This window comes from Kogia breviceps, chromosome 7, assembly GCF_026419965.1.
Source record: "Kogia breviceps isolate mKogBre1 chromosome 7, mKogBre1 haplotype 1, whole genome shotgun sequence".
Lineage (NCBI taxonomy): Eukaryota > Metazoa > Chordata > Mammalia > Artiodactyla > Physeteridae > Kogia > Kogia breviceps.
In genome coordinates, this window is record NC_081316.1 from 109751707 (window position 1) to 109770238 (window position 18532).

At 41.2% G+C, this 18532-nt stretch overlaps 1 protein-coding gene across 2 annotated transcripts in view; it reads left to right on the forward strand.

Annotated features, from left to right (window-relative positions):
• SORL1 (sortilin related receptor 1) overlaps nucleotides 1-18532 on the forward strand; it is a 260002-nt gene that overhangs the window by 154480 nt on the left and 86990 nt on the right. For both annotated transcript variants that reach the window (XM_067039159.1, XM_059069777.2), the window contains exons 10-12: nucleotides 910-1027; nucleotides 1240-1313; nucleotides 13575-13663. In XM_067039159.1, the coding sequence (XP_066895260.1) occupies nucleotides 910-1027; nucleotides 1240-1313; nucleotides 13575-13663 (281 nt within the window). The remainder of the gene's footprint in view (nucleotides 1-909; nucleotides 1028-1239; nucleotides 1314-13574; nucleotides 13664-18532) is intronic.

An 18532-nucleotide genomic window follows, 5' to 3' on the forward strand; every position in this document is an offset into this window, starting at 1 on the left:
TCTGGCCAGGAGAATCAGGTATGACCCTGTAGCAAAAGGCCTTGTTTGCAGAAGTATTAAAATCTGAACATAAGTGATGGAGGCCAGTTTGAATAACCTGAAGCCTTGCAGAGGACACCTGAAGACTTGTTGTACAAAATGCAGACTGCTTAAAAAAGTTTAATGTGACTCTTTTGGTGTTTATATCTCATATGTGTTGTACATCTGGGAGCTTATCAGTAAGACTTTCTGACTTCTGATTCTTAGTCTTTTTTTCTGACAGATTTGCTTAAATCACATTTGAAATACTTCTTCACTGACTTAGAAAATAAGTACCATGAAATCATTTCATTCTCTTTCATTCATTCGAATGACATGAGAGAAATTCTAGGTAACATGAGAGAGTGAAGGCTTTCCTATCTACTTGAGTTGGCACTGCTTTCTTTTTAAATTTTTATTGAAATATAGTTGATTCACAATGTTGTGTTAGTTTCTGGTGTACAGCTAAGTGATTCGGTTACATATATATATATATATATATGTGTATATACACACACACTTTTCTAGATTCTTTTCCATTATAGGTTATTACAAGGTATTGAGTATAGTTCCCTGTGCTCTACAGAAGGTCCTTGTAGGTTATCTATGTCATATATGGCACTGATTTCTAATTGCTATTCTCTGAGAGTCTCAGAAGGAGTGTTTTCTTAGGATTTTTCTCTCTTCTTCCGTGAGAGGCATTTGTGTGGTTCAGATGATCACGTCCACCTCGGGGCGTGTGGGGACAGCCGGGCTGTGGCTCTGGCCTCCTTTGGGCCAGATCTCCTTCCTCTGCACCGACGGCAGCGTGGGCCCAGGAGGCCTGGGCGTTTCGAGGGAGCCCTCCGTGCCGTGTCGCGTGCTGACGGCTCCTGCACTTGTGTTCTGTAGCTCTCCCGGGGCTGCTCCCTCCACCTGGCCCAGCGGTTCAGCCAGCTGCTCAGCCTCCAGCTCCGAAGGATGCCCATCCTGTCCAAGGAGTCGGCGCCCGGTCTCATCATCGCCACGGGTAAGTCGGCTTTGCCTGTCCTCACCGACGGGTTAAGCTGCTGGCTTACGTGCAGCCAGATACACAGTGACCGCTGTGCCACCTAGGGCGATACTGGCTGTTCGTGGTTCTGAGACATCTGAGTTGCTAGATGACTCAGAACGTCTGGTTGGGCAAGGTGATTATCTGACGTATTCTTGACATTAAAAATAATTACTCTTCTTGCATCTTAGGTTCAGTGGGAAAGAACTTGGCAAGCAAGACAAACGTGTACATCTCCAGCAGTGCTGGAGCCCGGTGGCGAGAGGTCAGCCCCCCTCCCTCCACAACCCCTGCCCTTGTTTGTGGGAGAACGTGGACCGTGCCTTGACATTTCAAGGACACACATGACTGGTGGTGGAGGCCAACGATGCCAAGTATGATTATAAAATAAAGAGAGGTGCCCGGAGCCACACTGACGGGGTCAGCTGCACTGATTCGTATTCACACCCCGTGATGTGGGCTTGTGACGTTTGCCAAAAATGTTACTTTGAATCCCAAACAGACTTTTTAAAAAACAGCTGTGAATTTGTGTAAATATCCCAAGATTATAAGTTCCATGAGGATAAGGCAGTGTCTGTTTTGTCACTTCTTTCCTCCTGGGACCTAGCAGCGTCTGGCACGGACACATGGTGCTCAGTAACTGTTTGCTGAATCCATCAGCAGATTGTAATGTATTTGTAGTGGCATCAGGTCTGACCTTGGTTACTTAATTATTTTTGCACGTGAGCGAAGTTGAAGCCAAGCCCCTGCCCCGCCCCCTTCCCTGACTGGCTGTGCCGTGCAGGTCCCCTCCATGTCACTTCGGGCTGTGGCAGACTCTGTGCTGTGGAAGGAGGCTGTTTTTGCCTGAAGGTTGTGTGACTAATTTGGACCCTTAGGAACTGATTGTACCAATTCTGAAGGTGGGGCTAGTTCCCTAGTCCCCAGATGCTGACCCAGCCTTGGACATTAGAGAATTCCCAAACTTGTTTTTTTTTTTAAAAAAAAGTGTTTTTCACCAGTCTCCCGTTAGGGAGACAGGCATCTGGTCTCATTCTGTAGGGGCCACTTTCAGTGATGCTCTGTGTGTGCAGGGAACTGCCGGGGTAGAACTCGCCAGATCTCTCTCAGGCCGGACGTGATGTCAGGAGGGCTGTGGGATTCTCAGGAGAACCAGCAGACAGCTGCCATCCTCATGATGCCCTTCCTGGGAGTGCAGCACACACACTTTCGAGTGAAATACATAGTATGTGAAGCAGTAGTAAATACCCAACATCTGTTTGGGTCTTGGCCTGTCACATACGTTGTCTCGTTCGAGGTAGGGCTCGCTGGGCCTCCATACATTGTGTGTGTGTTTGTGTGTGTGTGTGTTTGTGTGTGTGTATAAGGACTGCACAGCTCTGCAGTATGGTAGGGAACATAGTTACGTATTCAGATGAGGGAGATTGTTAAGGCCAGAGTAGTCAAAAAGTGTGAACACAGGGCTTCCCTGGTGGCGCAGTGGTTGAGAATCCGCCTGCCGATGCAGGGGACACGGGTTCGTGCCCCGGTCCGGGAAGATCCCACATGCCGCGGAGCGGCTGGGCCCGTGAGCCATGGCCACTGAGCCTGCGCGTCCGGAGCCTGTGCTCCGCAACGGGAGAGGCCACAACAGTGAGAGGCCCGCGTACCGCAAAAAAAAAAAAAAAAAAAAAAAAAAAAAAGTGTGAACACTTTGGAATTTGGGGGGCATCCTTGTCCAGCTTCCATGGAAAAGATTAAGCAGCGGCTTTCCTCCTCCCTGGAGCTGGACATCCCTTTTGAAATTGGGGGTTCTCTCCTCTGCGGATAGGCTGGTGGTTTGTTTGTACCTCCTGATGTTGGTGTAATCTGGGATTTGAACATCTGCAAGTGCTTCCCTTCTAGGGAGAAAGCAGTGTCTTACTCCTCCTCCAGTGAAGTGGTGTCGTCTGGCTAATGCTGGGGCGGCTGTCAGCGCCTCCCACCAGGCATGCTCCACGCCTGCCAAGAGGCAGCCATCGAACAAGGGACCTTAGTTTTGGAGCTAGCCGGGACTAAGTAGGGGATGAAAAGGTTGAGACTGTCTGTGTGCACGGGCATCTGACTCCCCATGGGCAGCCTTCCCTTTAGAGGGACAGTCTCGGGTGTGTGAGGGGGATAGAGGGTGGCCAGGGAAGAGGAAATGGGATACAGTTGACAGACGCTGTCTAGAAAACTGATGACTAGAATTCTTGTTCCCCTTCTCCTACTAATAAGTTGTGCAAATTCTCAGATCCACAGAGTTCCTTTTTTGCACTTAAAAAAAAAACAAACAAAGCTTTGTTGAGGTACAGTAAACTGCACATAGTTAAAGTATATAATTTGATCACGATTGATCACCATCACGACACCTTCACCCACACCACAGTTAAGACAGTTGCATCACCCACCAAAGTTTCTTTGTGTCCCTTTGTAATTCATTCTAGTCTCTACCCTCATCCCTCCAGATTATTAGCATTTTCTAGAATTCTGTGTAAATGGACTCCTACAGATGCAGTCTTTTGGCTTTGAGGTTCATTCATGTTGTTTCATTTATCAGTGACTTTCCATTTTCATTGTTGATCAGTATCCCCTTGTGAGGATATTCCACAGTTTCTTTATCCATTCGTTGATTGATGGACGTTCTAGTTTTTGCTGATTACAAATATAGTTGTTATAAACATTTAATTGCATGGTTTTTAGGTGGACATATATTTTTATTTCTCTTGGGTAGATACTGTAGGAAGGAATGAGTGGGCAACCTGGTAGATATGTCTAGCTTTTAAAGGAATTACCAGATTATTTTAAAGTACCAAATTGTTTTCCAAAGTGGATGTACTGTTTCATGTTTCCACCAGCAGTGTGTGAGTTCTGATTGCTTCAGGTGCATGCCAACACTTGATATGGTCAGTCTTTTAAATTTTAGACATTTTAATAACTGCATATGATATTTCATTGTGGTTTTAATTGGCATTTCTTTGATGACTAATGATGTTGAGCTTCCTTTTTTTTTTCTTTTTCTTTTTGATGTTGAGCTTCTTTTCATGTGTTCATTGGTCATTTAAAAGTCTTTTGTGAAGTGTCCATTCAGATCTTTTATATATTTTAAAGAGTTGTGTTTGTCTTCTTATTGAGCTGTAAGAGGTTTTTTTTTTTAATATATTCTGAATTTAAATCTTTTATGTGTGTTATAAGTTTTTTCTCCTAGTCTGTGGCTTGCTTTTTTGTTTTCTTAATGGTGTCTTTTGAAGAGCAAATGTTTTAAATTTGGTGAAGTCTAATTTATCAATAGTGTATATATGTCAATCCCAATCCCCCAGTTCATCTCACCCTCCTTCCCCCTTGGCATCCATACGTTTGTTCTCTATGTCTATGTCTCTATTTCTGCTTTGCAAGTAAGACCATTTATACCATTTTTCTATATTCCACATATATGCATTAATATATGATATTTGTTTTTCTCTTTCTGACCTACTTCACTCTATGACAGTCTCTAGGTCCATCCACATCTCTACAGATGACCCAATTTCATTCCTTATTATGGCTAAGTAATAATTCCATTGTATATATGTACCACATCTTCTTTATCCATTCCTCTGTTGATGGACATTTAGTTTGCTTCCATGTCCCGGCTATTGTAAATAGTGCTGCAGTGAACATTGGGGTGCATGTGTCTTTTTAAATTATGGTTTTCTCTGGGTATATGTCCAGTAGTGGGATTGCTGTGTCATATGGTAGTTCTATTTTTAGTTTTTTTTTTTTTTTTTTTTTTTTTTGCGGTATGCGGGCCTCTCACTGTTGTGGCCTCTCCCGTTGCGGAGCACAGGCTCTGGACACGCAGGCCTAGCAGCCATGGCTCACGGGCTTAGTTGCTCCGCGGCATGTGGGATCTTCCCGGACCAGGGCACGAACCCGTGTCTCCTGCATCGGCAGGCGGATTCTCAACCACTGCGCCACCAGGGAAGCCCTATTTTTAGTTTTTTAAGGAACCTCCCTACTGTTCTCCATAGTGGCTGTACCAATTTACATTCCCACCAACAATGCATGAGGCTTCCCTTTTCTCCACACCCTCTCCAGCATTTATGGTCTGTAAAATTTTTTTATGATGGCCATTCTGACCAGTGTGAGGTGATACCTCACTGTAGTTTTGATTTGCATTTCTATATTAATTAGTGATGTTGAGCATCTTTTCAAGTGCTCTTGGCCATATGTATGTCTTCTTTGGAGAAATGTCTATTTAGGTCTTCCACCCATTTTTTGATTGGGTTGTTTGTTTTTTTGATATTGAGCTTGAGCTGCATGAGCTGTTTGTATATTTTGGAGATTAATCCTTTGTCAGTTGCTTCATTTGCAAATATTTCCTCCCATTCTGAGGGTTGTCTTTTCATCTTGTTTATGGTTTCCTTTGCTGTGCAAAAGCTTTTAAGTTTAATTAGGTTCCATTTGTTTATTTTTGTTTTTATTCTCATTACTCTAGGAGGTGGGTCAAAGAAGATCTTGCTGCGATTTATGTCAAAGAGTGTTCTGCCTGTGTTTTCCTCTAAGAGTTTTATAGTGTCTGGCCTTACATTCAGGCCTTTAATCCATTTTGAGTTTATTTTTGTGTATGGTGTTAGGGAGTGTTCTAATTTCATTCTTTCACATATAGCTGCCCAGTTTTCCCAGCACCACTTATTGAAGAGGCTGTCTTTTCTCCACTGTATATTCTTGCCTCCTTTGTCATAGACTAGGTGACCGTAGGTGCTGCGTGGGTTTATCTCTGAGCTTTCTATCCTGTTCCATTGGTCTAAATGTTTGTTTTTGTGCCAGTACCATATTGTCTTGATTACTGTAGTTTTGTAGTATAGTCTGAAGTCAGGGAGCCTGATTCCTCCAGCTCTGTTTTTCTTTCTCAAGATTACTTTGGCTATTCGAGGTCTTTTGTGTTTCCATACAAATTGTGAAATTTTCTGTTCTAGTTCTGTGAAGAAAGCCATTGGTAATTTGCTAGGGATTGCATTGAATCTGTAGATTACTTTGGGTGGTATAGTCATTTTCACAGTATTGATTCTTCCAATCCAAGAACATGGTATATCTCTCCATCTTTTTGTGTTGTCTTTGATTTCTTTCATCAGTAACTTATAGTTTTCTTTGTACAGGTCTTTTACCTCCTTAGGTATTTTTTTCTTTTGTTGCCACATAACACTTTAGAATCAGCTTGTCAATTTCTATAAATCCTGTTGGGATTTTTACTGGGATCACATTGAATTTATAGATCAATTTGGGGAAAATTGACATAACACTACTGGGTCTTCTGATCCATGAATGTGGTGTGTTACGCCATTAAAAAAAATTTGTCTTAGCAATATTTTATAGTTTTCAGTGTGGAGGTCTTGTATACTTTCTTTTTGTTAGCTTTATTCCTAGATACTTTTTACTTTTTAGTATTACTGTAAATGGGACTTTCTTTAAAGTTCATTTTTCAATTTCTGCTATAGTATATAAGAAGACAGTTGATTTTTATATATTAACCTTACATTCTGCAACCTTGCTAAAATAATTCATTAGTGTTAGTAGTTGTTTTGTAGATTTAGTATAAGCAGTCGTATCATCTGTAAATAGGGACAGTTTTATTTCTTCCTTTCTGATCTTTACTTGTTTTATTTCTCCTTTTCTCTCTTCCTTCTCTTCCCTTCCCTAATATGTAATAATATGGTAATATGTAATATGGTGTATTATGTTAAAGGAAAAACTCTTTTTCTCTTACTCTCAGAATACTTCTGATACCAAATGTATGGGAGTTTTCCCGTCACAGCAAGCAGTACTCCAACTCTCCAGACACCCACTGGATGTCCTACAATTCAGTCAGGACACATGCTAGCTGGAGTTGGCACAGACCCAGAGTCTAAGGGCTCAGTCTCACAAGACTGCCCCACCTGACCCCACTTCAGTCGCCAGTTGCAAATCTCAGGTTGTCACCTATACTTCTGACTAACTATAAACTGGGGGTTCCCACGACTCACTCTTCAGGTTCAGTAATTTGCTAGAATGGCTGACAGAACTCAGGGAAATATTTATTTACATTTACCCGTTTATTATAAAGGATCATTTCAAAGGATACAAATGAACAGCCAGATGAAGAGGTACATAAGACAGGGTCCAGAAGGGTCCCAACCATGGAGCTTCTGTCCCCATAGAGTTGGGGTGTGCCGTTCTTCGAGCATGTGGATGTGTTTGTTCACCAACTTGGAAGCTCTCTGAATCCTGCAGTTTAGGGATTTTTTTTTGTGTGTGTTGTTTTACTAATCATTTGACTTTATGTATTTATTTTTAAAATTGAAGTATAGTTGATTTACAATGTGTTAGTTTCTGGTGTACAGCAAAGTGATTCAGTTTTTTAATATATATATATATATTCTTTTTCATATTCTTTTCCATTATGATTTATTGCAGGATATTGAATTTAGTTCCCTGTGCTATACAGTAGGTCCTTGTTATTTATCTCTTTTAATGGAGGCTTCATCACATAGGTGTGATTAATTATTAACTCACTCTCCAGCAACCCTCTGTCCTCCTGGGAGGATGGAGGTGGGGCTGAAAATTTCAAGCTTCTAATCATGCTTAGTCTTTCTGTTGACCAGCCCCCATACTGTCCAGGAGCCCACCATGAGTCTCCTCATTAGGACAAGAGCCTCTCCTATCACCCAGGAAATTACAAGAGCTGTAGGAGCTCTGTGTAAGACACACTCCTGTCACCCCCATCAGTCAGAAAATTACAAGGGTTTTAGGAGTTCTGTGTCAGGAACTGGGGTCCAAGACCAAATATTAAAACAAAAGGTGCTCCTATTGCTCTTCATCACTTAGGAAATTACAAAGATTTTAGGACCTCTCACCAGGAGCCCAGAACAAAGACCAAAGTTTGTATTTCTTATATCACAGTATCACAAGTGTAATATGTAATCTGGTGTAGTACATTAATTGGTTCTTGAATATTAAACTACCTGGAATTACTGCAATAATTCTTGAACCCTACTTAGTTACAGTATATTATCCTTTTAATGTAAGGTTAGTATTTTTAAAAATTAATTAATTTATTTATTTTTGGGTGTATCAGGTCTTTGTTGCTGCACGCAGGTTTTCTCTAGTTGCAGCGAGAGGGGTCTACTACTCTTCGTTGTGGTGTGCGGGCTTCTCATTGCAGTGGCTTTTCTTGTTGCGTAGCACGGGCTCTAGGTGCGCGAGCTTCAGTAGTTGTGGCTCACAAGCTCAGTAGTTGTGGCTTGCAGGCTCTAGAGCGCAGGCTCAGTAGTTGTGGTGCACGGGCTCAGTTGCTCTGCGGCATGTGGGATCTTCCCGGACCAGGACTTGAACCCATGTCTCCTGCATTGGCAGGCGGATTCTTAACCACTGTGCCACCAGGGATGCCCCTGTAAGGTTAGTTTTGATTTGCTAGTAGTTTTTAAAAGGTTTTTGTGTTACTTATGAGAGATATTGCTCGGTAATTTTTTTTTTTTTTTTTTTTTTTTTTTTGGTAATGTTTTTGTCAGGTTTTGGTGTCAGGGTAAAACAAACTGAGCAGCAATTCTTCTTCTTTTATATTCTGATAAAGTTTGCATAAGAGTGGTGTTTTTTTTTTTCTTGAATCATCTTTCAGTGAAGCTATCTGGACCTGGAGTTTTCTTCTTGAGAATGTTTTTGTTTAGAAATTGTTTCTCAGGCAGATAGAAAACTATTCAGATTTTCTGCTACTTATGTCTGTTTTGGTGAGTTGTATATTTTTAGACATTTGTCCTTTCATCTAAAGTTATTGAATTTGTTGGCTTAAAATTACTCAAGGTATTTTCTAATGTTTTAAAATGTCTGTAGGATTTGTGGTAATAACCTGTTTTCATTCTTGTTATTGGTGATTTGTATTTTTTTCCTCTATTTTTCTTGATTAGTTTAGTTAGTGGTTTGTCAATATTATTGATCTTTTCAAAGAACCTGCTTTTGGCTTTAATTTTCTCTGTTGTCTGTTTTCTATTTTGTTGATTTCTCGTCTGTAGTATTACCTTTCTCTTATCCTTGTATACTTTGGATTTACTGTGCTTTTCTATTTGTAGCTTGTTAAGGTATAACTTTAGGTTATTGATTTTTATTTTTATTTATTTATTTATTTATTTTTTTGTTGTTGTTTTGTTTTTGTGGTACGCGGGCCTCTCACTGTTGTGGCCTCTCCCTTTGCGGAGCACAGGCTCCGGACGCGCAGGCTCAGCGGCCATGGCTCACAGGCCCAGCCGCTCTGCAGCATGTGGGATCTTCCCGGACCGGGGCACGAACCCGTGTCCCCTGTATCGGCAGGCGGATTCTCAACCACTGCGCCATCAGGGAAGCCCTAGGTTATTGATTTTTAGATCTTTTCTTATGTAGGCATTTACAGCTCTAATTTTCCCTGTAAATACTACTTTAGCTGTATTGCCACAAATTTAGATGTGTTGTATTTTTGTTATCATTCAGTTCAGAATATTTTTTTAATGTCTTCCTTTAAAATTGAGATATAATTCACATGCAATAAAATATACCACTTTAAATTATATGGTTCAGTGGTTTTAGGTATATTCACAAGTGATGTGATGTGCAGCCATCACCACTATCTAATTCCAGAACATTTTTATCACTTCATAATGTCCCTTTTGCTTTTTGTCTTTGTCTGATAAGTTATTTAGAAAAGGGTTGTTTAGTTTTCAGATATTTGATATTTTCATAGATATCTTAATTTCCTTGTAGTGAGATAATACACTTTATATGATTTCAAGTCCTTTAGACTTAATGGGACTTGTTTTGTGATCCAGCATGTGGTTTGTCTTGGTGAGTATGTCATGTGCGTTAGCAAGGAATGTATATTCTGCAATTGTTGGATGCAGTGTTCAACAGATGTTATTTATATGAAGGCGGTTGATACTTGTTCAGACCTTCTACATACTTCGGGGCTAGTTCTATAAATTGCTATATATTGCAGTTCGTGGGGGGCTAGTTTCATAAATTGCTATATATTGCAGTTCTGTAAATTGTTGGTGGTAAAATCTCCAGCTATGATTGTGGAATTGTCTTTTTTTCCTTTAAATCCTATCAGTATTGCTTCATGTATTTTTATGCTCTGTTATTATGTACATACACATTTATAATTATTTTTTCTTATTTATTGTCCCTTTTATTGTTATGGAATATTCGTCTTTATGGTAATACCCTTTGTCTTGAAGTCTTTTTTATCTGATATTGAAAGTCACTTTAACTGTCTTATGTTTACTATTTGGATAATATATCTTTTACTATCCATTTACTTTCTACCCATCTGTGTCTTTACATTGAAGTGTTTCTTATAGGCAGCATATAGTGAGGGTCTTTTTAATTTATTCTGCTAAGTTCTGCTTTTTAACTAAATGCTTAGGCCATTAACATTTAATATAATTATTGATATAGTTGGATTTAAGTTTAATATTTTATGTATTTGTTTATTTAAATTTCATTTTTAAAAATTATTCTGTTCCTCCTTTATGGCCTCCTTTTGTATTATTTAGGTATTTTTAGTATTCTATTTTTATTTAAATATTATCCTTTTGATTATATTTCTTTGTAGTATTATTAATTTTTTTAGTGGTTGCTCTAAGGATTACAGCATATATATTTAATCTTTCATAGTCTTTTTTGAATTAATACTACATTTAACATAATATTGCATTTAACATAAAATTTAGGAACATTGCAACCAAATAAATCCCTTTTCTCTTCTCTCAACTTTTTTGTTTTCATTTTTTATCACATTGACACATATTTAAAAGCTCAGCAGTGTCTTTGTTTTTGCTTTAATCATCGTATGGATTTTAAAGAACTTAAGAGGAAAACTAGTCTTTTATATTCACCCAGATATTTACCATTTCCCTTGCTCTTCCGTCCTTCCTGAAGATCCCTGTTTCCCTCGGTACATTTTACAGCAGGCTGACGATGTGCCTTTAGCATTTGTTGTGGAGCAGATCTACTAGCTATGTGTTCTTGGTTTTCCTTTTCCTGATTTTCCTTCATTTGAGAATCTTGGTAATTCACTTTCATTCCTGGGGGATGTGTTTGTTTGATATTGTATGCTGGATTGATAGTAATTTTCTTTCCATAGAGGCACACCTCATTTTATTGTGCTTTGTAGATATTGTATTTTTTACAGATTGAAGGTTTGTGGCAACGCTGCATCGAGCATGTCCATTGGTGCCGTTTTTCCAACAGCATTTGCTTGCTTTGTGTCTGTGTCACATTTTAGTGATTCTTGCAATATTTCAAACTTTTTCATTATTATTATTATATTTGTTATGGTGATATATGTTCAGTGATCTTTGATGTTACTACTGTGACTTGCTGGAGGCTCAGATGATGCTTAGCTTTTTTTTTAATAGCAGTAAAGCACTTTTAATTAAGGTGTGTACATTGTTTTATTTAGACATAATGCTATTGCACACTTAATAGACTACAGGATGGTGCAAACATAACTTTCATAAGCACTGAGAAATCAAAAAATTCATATGATTCACTTCATTTTGGTATTTGCTTTATTGTGGTGGTCTGCACCACAGTATCTCCAAGTTGTGTCTACACTTTAAAGATGTGCTATCTGCCGATGGGAAATCTATAATCATTTGTTACCATTTTCTTGTATGTATTGTGTCATTTTCCTTAAGAAGCTTTGATATTTTTTCCTTATCTTTGGTTTTCAGCAGTTTTGTTCTGATGTCTCTAGGTGTGGTTTTCTTTGTGATGATTGTTTTTGGGGACACAGATCTCTTGAATCTATAAATTTATCTTTTTCAACAAATTTGGGAAATTTTCAGCCATTATTTTTTCAAATATTTTTTCTGCTTCAGTCCCTTTCTCTTGTTCATCTTGGCCTCCAATTATACATAGACCTTTTGTTATTGTCCCAGTTTCTTGGGGCTTTTTTCCTTTAAGTCTTTTATTTTGTATGTTCTTTAGAATAGATCATTTAAAAAATATTTATTTATTTATTTATTTATTTTTGTCTGTGTCGGGTCTTAGTTGTGGCATGTGAGATCTTTTGTTGAGATGTGAGGGCTCTTCATTGCGGTGCGCAGGCTTCTCGCTAGCTGTGGCCTGCAGGCTCCAGAGCGCGTGGGCTCTGTAGTTGCAGCATACAGGCTCTCTAGTTGTGGCATGTGGGATCTTAGTTCCCCAACCAGGGATTGAACCCGTGTCCCCTGCATTGGAAGGTGGATTCTTAACCACTGGACCACCAGGGAAGTCCCAGAATAGATCATTTCTACTGTTCTGTATTTGTCTTTAAATTCACTAATTCCTTTGTCATTTCTATTCTCTCATTGAGCCCATCAGTGACTTTCCTATTTCAGATATTTTATTTTCTGTTCTAGAATTCATTCCTTTAAAAAAAATAGTTTCTACTTCTCTGGGAGGAATTGTTTTCTTTTGCTCATTTCAGGTGTGTTTTCCTTTACCTCATGGAACACAGTTATAAGAACTGTTTTAAAGTCTTTGGTAATTTCAACGTTTGGATCACCTTGGAATTGACACCCATTGATTGTCTTTTCCCTGGAGAATTGGAGACTTTTTACCGATCCGTTTGTATGTTGAGTAGTTTTGGATTGCATCCCGGACATGAAATGAAATCTTCTGGAGGATGTTGCTGTTTTTGTTTTAGCATGTAATGAACCTGTTCAGATTCGGACCGTAACTTCTGTCTTGCGTTCTTTGGAGATCTCAGTTCAGATTGCTAAGTCTTTTCTGTGCTAGTTTGGGTCTGTTCCACACACATACAGTTTAGGGGTTAGGCTGAAACATACGTGAGTCCATCCACAGAATTAGAGGGTTTACTTCCTCATGCTCTCCCCTCTGGGATTCCATCTACATTCTCTCCGTCATGCAGGGGCTTCTTTTCCTGACTCCTTAGGCAAAAAGTTTCCATTGAAAGTTTAGCTGCCTGGCTGGGACTAAAGTATTCTAGGCTGGGGCATTCCCTCAGGGCACAGGTGTACCAGGAAGCCCCAGTTGTTTGGGTAGTTTCTCTAGGTTTTAAATCCCCTTCATAAGCTGCCTTATTTTGTTTACTTTTCAGCATCCTCAGGTAGCTGTCTTTTTGTATTGAATATTTTGTCCAAATTTTTTAGTTGTAACTAAAGAGAAGGATGGGCTGTAGTGGGCTTATACTGTCACAGTCAAACCAGAACTCTAGTTGGTTAATTTTTAATAGCTGCTTGGTGAGGGTCAGAGATGTGGGTTTGACTCCTGCCTCTGCAATTTACAGTCTGCCACTTTAATAGGAACTCCAGTTTCTTCATTTGGCAAAAAAACATTGGGATGTGAGAACTTGCTCTGCCCAGCCCCAGGGCTGTGTGGATCAGATGAGATAATGGCTGTGAAGTGCTCTGGAAATGGAAATATTGTATTCAGGTGGTTGATATCCCTGCCGTGTGTGTGCACGTGTGTGTGCGGTGTGTACCATTTACGCCCGGCCATCTCCGTGGCAGTGACATCAGCACTGGCGCTCTCTCTTCAGGCTCTTCCTGGACCTCACTACTACACATGGGGAGACCATGGCGGGATCATCTTGGCCATCGCCCAAGGCGTGGAAACCAACGAGCTGAAGTAAGTGTCTCTGGTGAAGCTTTTTAATATCACACTGTTCTCCCAGAAATTTAACTCTGTGATTAAAAGTGGATTATCTCTGTAGCACTAGGTTATTGACAGCACAATTTGACAGCCTTGGGAAATTACTTAAATTTTTCTTGTTTATTAAGTGGGAATGACAAGCTGCCCTTCCTATCTCAGAGAGGAGCAAAGGAAATCATTTTACTGATTTGAAAAAGCACAGCTCTATATAAATATAAATTAATAATGGCTAAAAAATTAACTAGAGGCTCTTCAACTTGTCTTTCTTTGCTTTGTGTGTGAAGCACAGAGTTACTCATAGAATGAGTAATAATGATACCTGAGTAGTAATTTCAGAATGTATATTACTTGATAGCCAAGTGACTTTTACTGTGATACCTTTGGTTTGGGGCTTCTTGCAAATAGACCTGGAAAGGACAGTTGGGGTTAATGGCTTCATCTTCTAGATGAGAAAACTGAGGCTCAGAAAGGTAAAGTAACTTGCCCAAGATCCTCCCCTTTGTTAATAACAGACAAGACTAGCACTCAGGTCTTTCAATTACATTCTGTACTCTTTGCAGTATATTCCTCTCAAAAGCAAAAATGTCAAGAGTTAGTAACCTCTGCTTTCTTGAGTCTGATTTTATCAGAACCAATTCTTTCATTACTTTAGTCTGAGTTAGGACAGAAGTTAATTTTGCTAACATTTGGTCTGGACAGACTCTCTCACTTCTCCTTGTTTTGGGGCTGAACCCATGAGACAGATTGCTAAAGGATGGGGAGAGGGCTCCTAGAATCATCTTGTTTAACGCAAGGGAGAAAGCTTTCTTTTCCTTGGCTCCTTTTAGAAACGGGGCCAGCAGCAAGAGAGAGAGGTGGGTGGTTTGAAAAAAGAGCTCTTAGCTGGTTTCCCTTGTGGTTAATTGGACATGTGCTGAGTGACCTGGCCTCCAAGAAGCAGAGAGAAGCAAAGTCCCAGTGTTCTGCGCTCCACCTGGCTGGTCTCTGGTCTGTGCAGCTCTGGTCAGCATCTGCTTTAGAGCCAGGAGTCAGAAGAAGTCCTGTTTGTACGCAACAGACTGTGTCCCCATTCAGATTGACGTTTGCTCAAATGAGGACAGTCGCAGGGTACATGCTTCCCACATTCGTGTCGTCATTTATTTATCCATTAATTTATTAATTCCCATCTCACACATTTTGCGAGCACTGATGGTGCCTGGTGATGTGTATCTAAAGAGACATAGGATGTTTTCCTTCACCCTCAAGGATTCCATCTTCTAGTGGTGAGATACACAAGTACACAATGCGATGTTCGGGACGCTCCTTGAGAAGTACGGTAGGGGACGTAGTTTGGCTCCCTAGGAATACATTTCATTCTGTGTGTGGCAGTCAAACTGCCGAGACAGTTCCTGATTTTCCCTGTTTAACTCTCCTCCAGATTACATTTGCATTCCAAGCTGGCTTCTCTGGAGTAGTTAATGTGATTCTGGTCCTCTTACACCATCTGTCGGTGCATATGTGCTTGGGGGAACGCAGCGTCATTGCTAGCTAGCTGCAGGAAAACATGATCAGGAAAATAGACCTGCTGCCAGAAAATCACAGTGCCCTAGGCAGATGTTGAACAATGATTTTGGGGTGGTAGACTTTAAGGATATGGACCCTCTAGCATCCCTCTATTTGCACAGGTCATGTGGAGGTGTCTGTAGGTATGGTTCAAATAAAACATTTGCAAATATGAGAATATGTTTAGGCCTCCTATTGACAGGTGCATGTGTCCCAAATATCAGTCTGAGCTTGGCCAAAATCTGTGTAGTGTAGCCACCTGGCATTTGTATGTTGCTCACAGAGTTGTTTTTTTTTTTTTTTTTTTTTGCTTCTCCTGCTGCTCTGCTTTTGACCTGTGTGCTATCAGCTTCATCAGAAGAGAAGCAGGAAATAAATATTGTAATTAGTTCAGATCCTTAAACCACATGAGTGAAGGCTGCTTCTGACTCACCTGGATTTCTCTTGCTGGTCAAGGACTTCAGACACGTCTAAGTCTGGTCTCCCCAGCCATGGCCATGGCTCCCTCCTTTGAGTCTCATAGTATTTATTGGCGGCTGTCTCACTGATTTGGCGTTCATCGCATGCTGCGTCCTTTTGTTAGTTACCTTTTCATTATATGCCTGGTTTCCTCAACTCATTAACAAGGTCTTTGTAGACAAGGATTTCTATTCTATGCAGGCTAGCAGGCACTTAGTAAATATTTGATTGTTCAAATAAGTAGGTCATGCACACTTAGTCTTCCAAGATTGCTTATTTTTTTCCTGGTTTATAAAACTGGAAAGGGTGGGGTAGCGTGGCAATCGCAGTCCCTGGGGGTGGGGGCACTTCCGTTATTCTCTGTTGTAAATGACAGTCCCTGGAGCTCAAACGTGAGTAGGGGTCCCCGGATGTGTGCAATCTGGTGAGAATGTGACTGTCAAGAGTTCAGGTCCATGCTGGATGGAGATGGAACATATTTCTGTTAAGCATCATTTCAGGTCAATTACACAAACATTTGTTAAATATCCGCAAGGAGCCAGATGTTCTAGGAACCGAGGATGCAGAGGTGAATGAGGCATCCTGTGGGAGCTGTCCAGCCCCACTGTGGCTCTGAGATGTTTCTGAGCCAGCTGGAAGGAGAGGCCGGGGGAAGAGCTTTCCGATCCAAAGCTTATCCAACCTTAGGGAGGAAGCCGTAACAACAGTAACCCTAGTGAGAGGTTTAGTGGGGACAGAGGGTAGTACATTGCTTAACGTAAGAGTTAAGTTTTGGGGTGGTTTTTTTTTTTTTGGTTGTTTTTGTTTGTTTTGTTTTGTTTTTTTAAAATTTATTTAGGCTGCATTGGGTCTTCGTTGCTGCGTGCGGGCTTTCTCTAGATGTGGCGAGCAGGGGCTATTCTTTGTTGTAGGTTGCAGAGCACGGGCTCTTACACGCGCGGGCTTCACTAGTTGTGGCGCATGGGCTTAGTTGCTCTGCGACATGTGGGATCTTCCCGGACCAGGGCTCGAACCCCTGTCCCCTGAATTGGCAGGTGGATTCTCAACCACTGCACCACCAGGGAAGTCCCTGGTTGTTCTTTTAGATAATTCATGTCTTTCTCTCCCTGATTAACATAGTTAATAACTAAGAGTTCATGATTACTTGCTTCAGCTTCTGCCTTGATTCTCCCGTGAGGCTGTTTTCTTTGTTGTTGTTAATTGAAACTGAGAGTAAGAAGTGGAATGCTGTGTTTTGCTCCTGTTTTCTACACGTCTGAAATGAATACACAAGAAACTCTTCTGGGAGTCATTTACCCCTTCGTTCAGCATGCTGTCGCTGGGAACCTGCTCAGGGGTTGCAGGTCATTCTTGTGTAGAATCAGTGTTTTTCAGCGAAGGGGCTGTTGTGTTTTTGCACTCTCACCAAAAACGGACCCAAACCAAAGCTTGTCGACTTGCTAGTGATGGATGAGATCAGTTTCCATTTCCTCCTGCTGGTTTGCCTGTCAGCATAATGATATTGGTAGTTACTATTAATACCTTGGACTTTCCCCAAAGCATCTTTCCTCATAGGAGATTTCAGATTTCATAGGGCTTCCCTCTGGGGAGTCCTGAAAAGCCACTGCAAAGACTACACCCAGCAGAGCAGCTGTCTTTTCTGGACCTGAGTTCTGGAAGCAGCTTCACAGTTCTGGAACGTGGGAGATGGCGTTTAACCTGTCCTCGTGGTTGCGGAACCTCCTCTCCTAGTAACTTACCTGGATGGTTGCAGAGAGAGCCAGCCCCACCCCCACTTCATTCTCACCCCCATGTGGTGTCTTTGGCCCTGTGAGTTAGAGAGGAACACGTATTCTTATCAACCTTTAACTGTTGAGAAACTGAGAGATGGGGTTAGCAAAAAAAAAAAAGAAAATTCAGTGCCGTTAATTTCCTTTAACAAAAAAGCATTAATTAATGCCCCTCTGTGTGCCAGGGGCAGAAAAGTAAGAGGTCTTACTCCTGATGAACGACGCTCGCAAAATCAGGTCATTTAAATATAGTAGGTATGTTACTGAACCAAACTTGGGTCCACTTGCCCATCTACTGACACCGGGTTGTGGTGAAGGAAAGTGCAGCGTTTACTGTAAGGCCTCAGTCAAGGAGTCTGGGACAGCTAGTGCTCAAGAAGCCCGAACCCCCTGATGGGTTTTAGCAAAGCATTTTTAAAGGCCAGGTGAGGGAGGGGCGTCACAGGGTATGTGATCAGCCCTGCACGATTCTCTGATTGGCTGATGATGAGGGAACAGGATGGTGCCACAGGGGTTAACATTATCAGTCCTTAGGTTCCAGTAGGCTACGTGCTCATGGTCATGGAGTAGTTAACGTCTTCCATTTGGTGGTGGTTTTAGCATCTGTAAAACAGCTCAGGAAATGTGCATCATATACTGTTATCTAGGTATGTCAGAGAGGAGCTATAGCAGAGGACCTAGGGGAGGGGTCTGTCCCAAAGGGTCCTGCTCCGTTACAGGTATAAGATAGAGGTGAGCACAGGGTGCGGGGCGGCCACAGAAGGAGGGCCAGTAATGCTATCAGGGAGACAGGAGAAGGCTTCTGGGAGGAGAGGAAACTTGAGCTGAGACTTCAAGGGAAAAAACCAATGTTGGAATGCCACCCCAGGTTTAGAAAGAGCTTGAGCAGAGACCAGCATGAATCAGAGTGCAAGGTGCAGCTCTTTAGTATTGACAGAATGTAAATCTCAGCTGGGTGTGTGTGTGTGTGTGTGTGTGTGTGTGTGTGAGGAATGAGGCTTGCAGTAGCTGTGTGGTCAAGGGCCAGGTCCCCTGAGGACTTTACACGCCGCACCAGAGACATTAGACTTTGCTT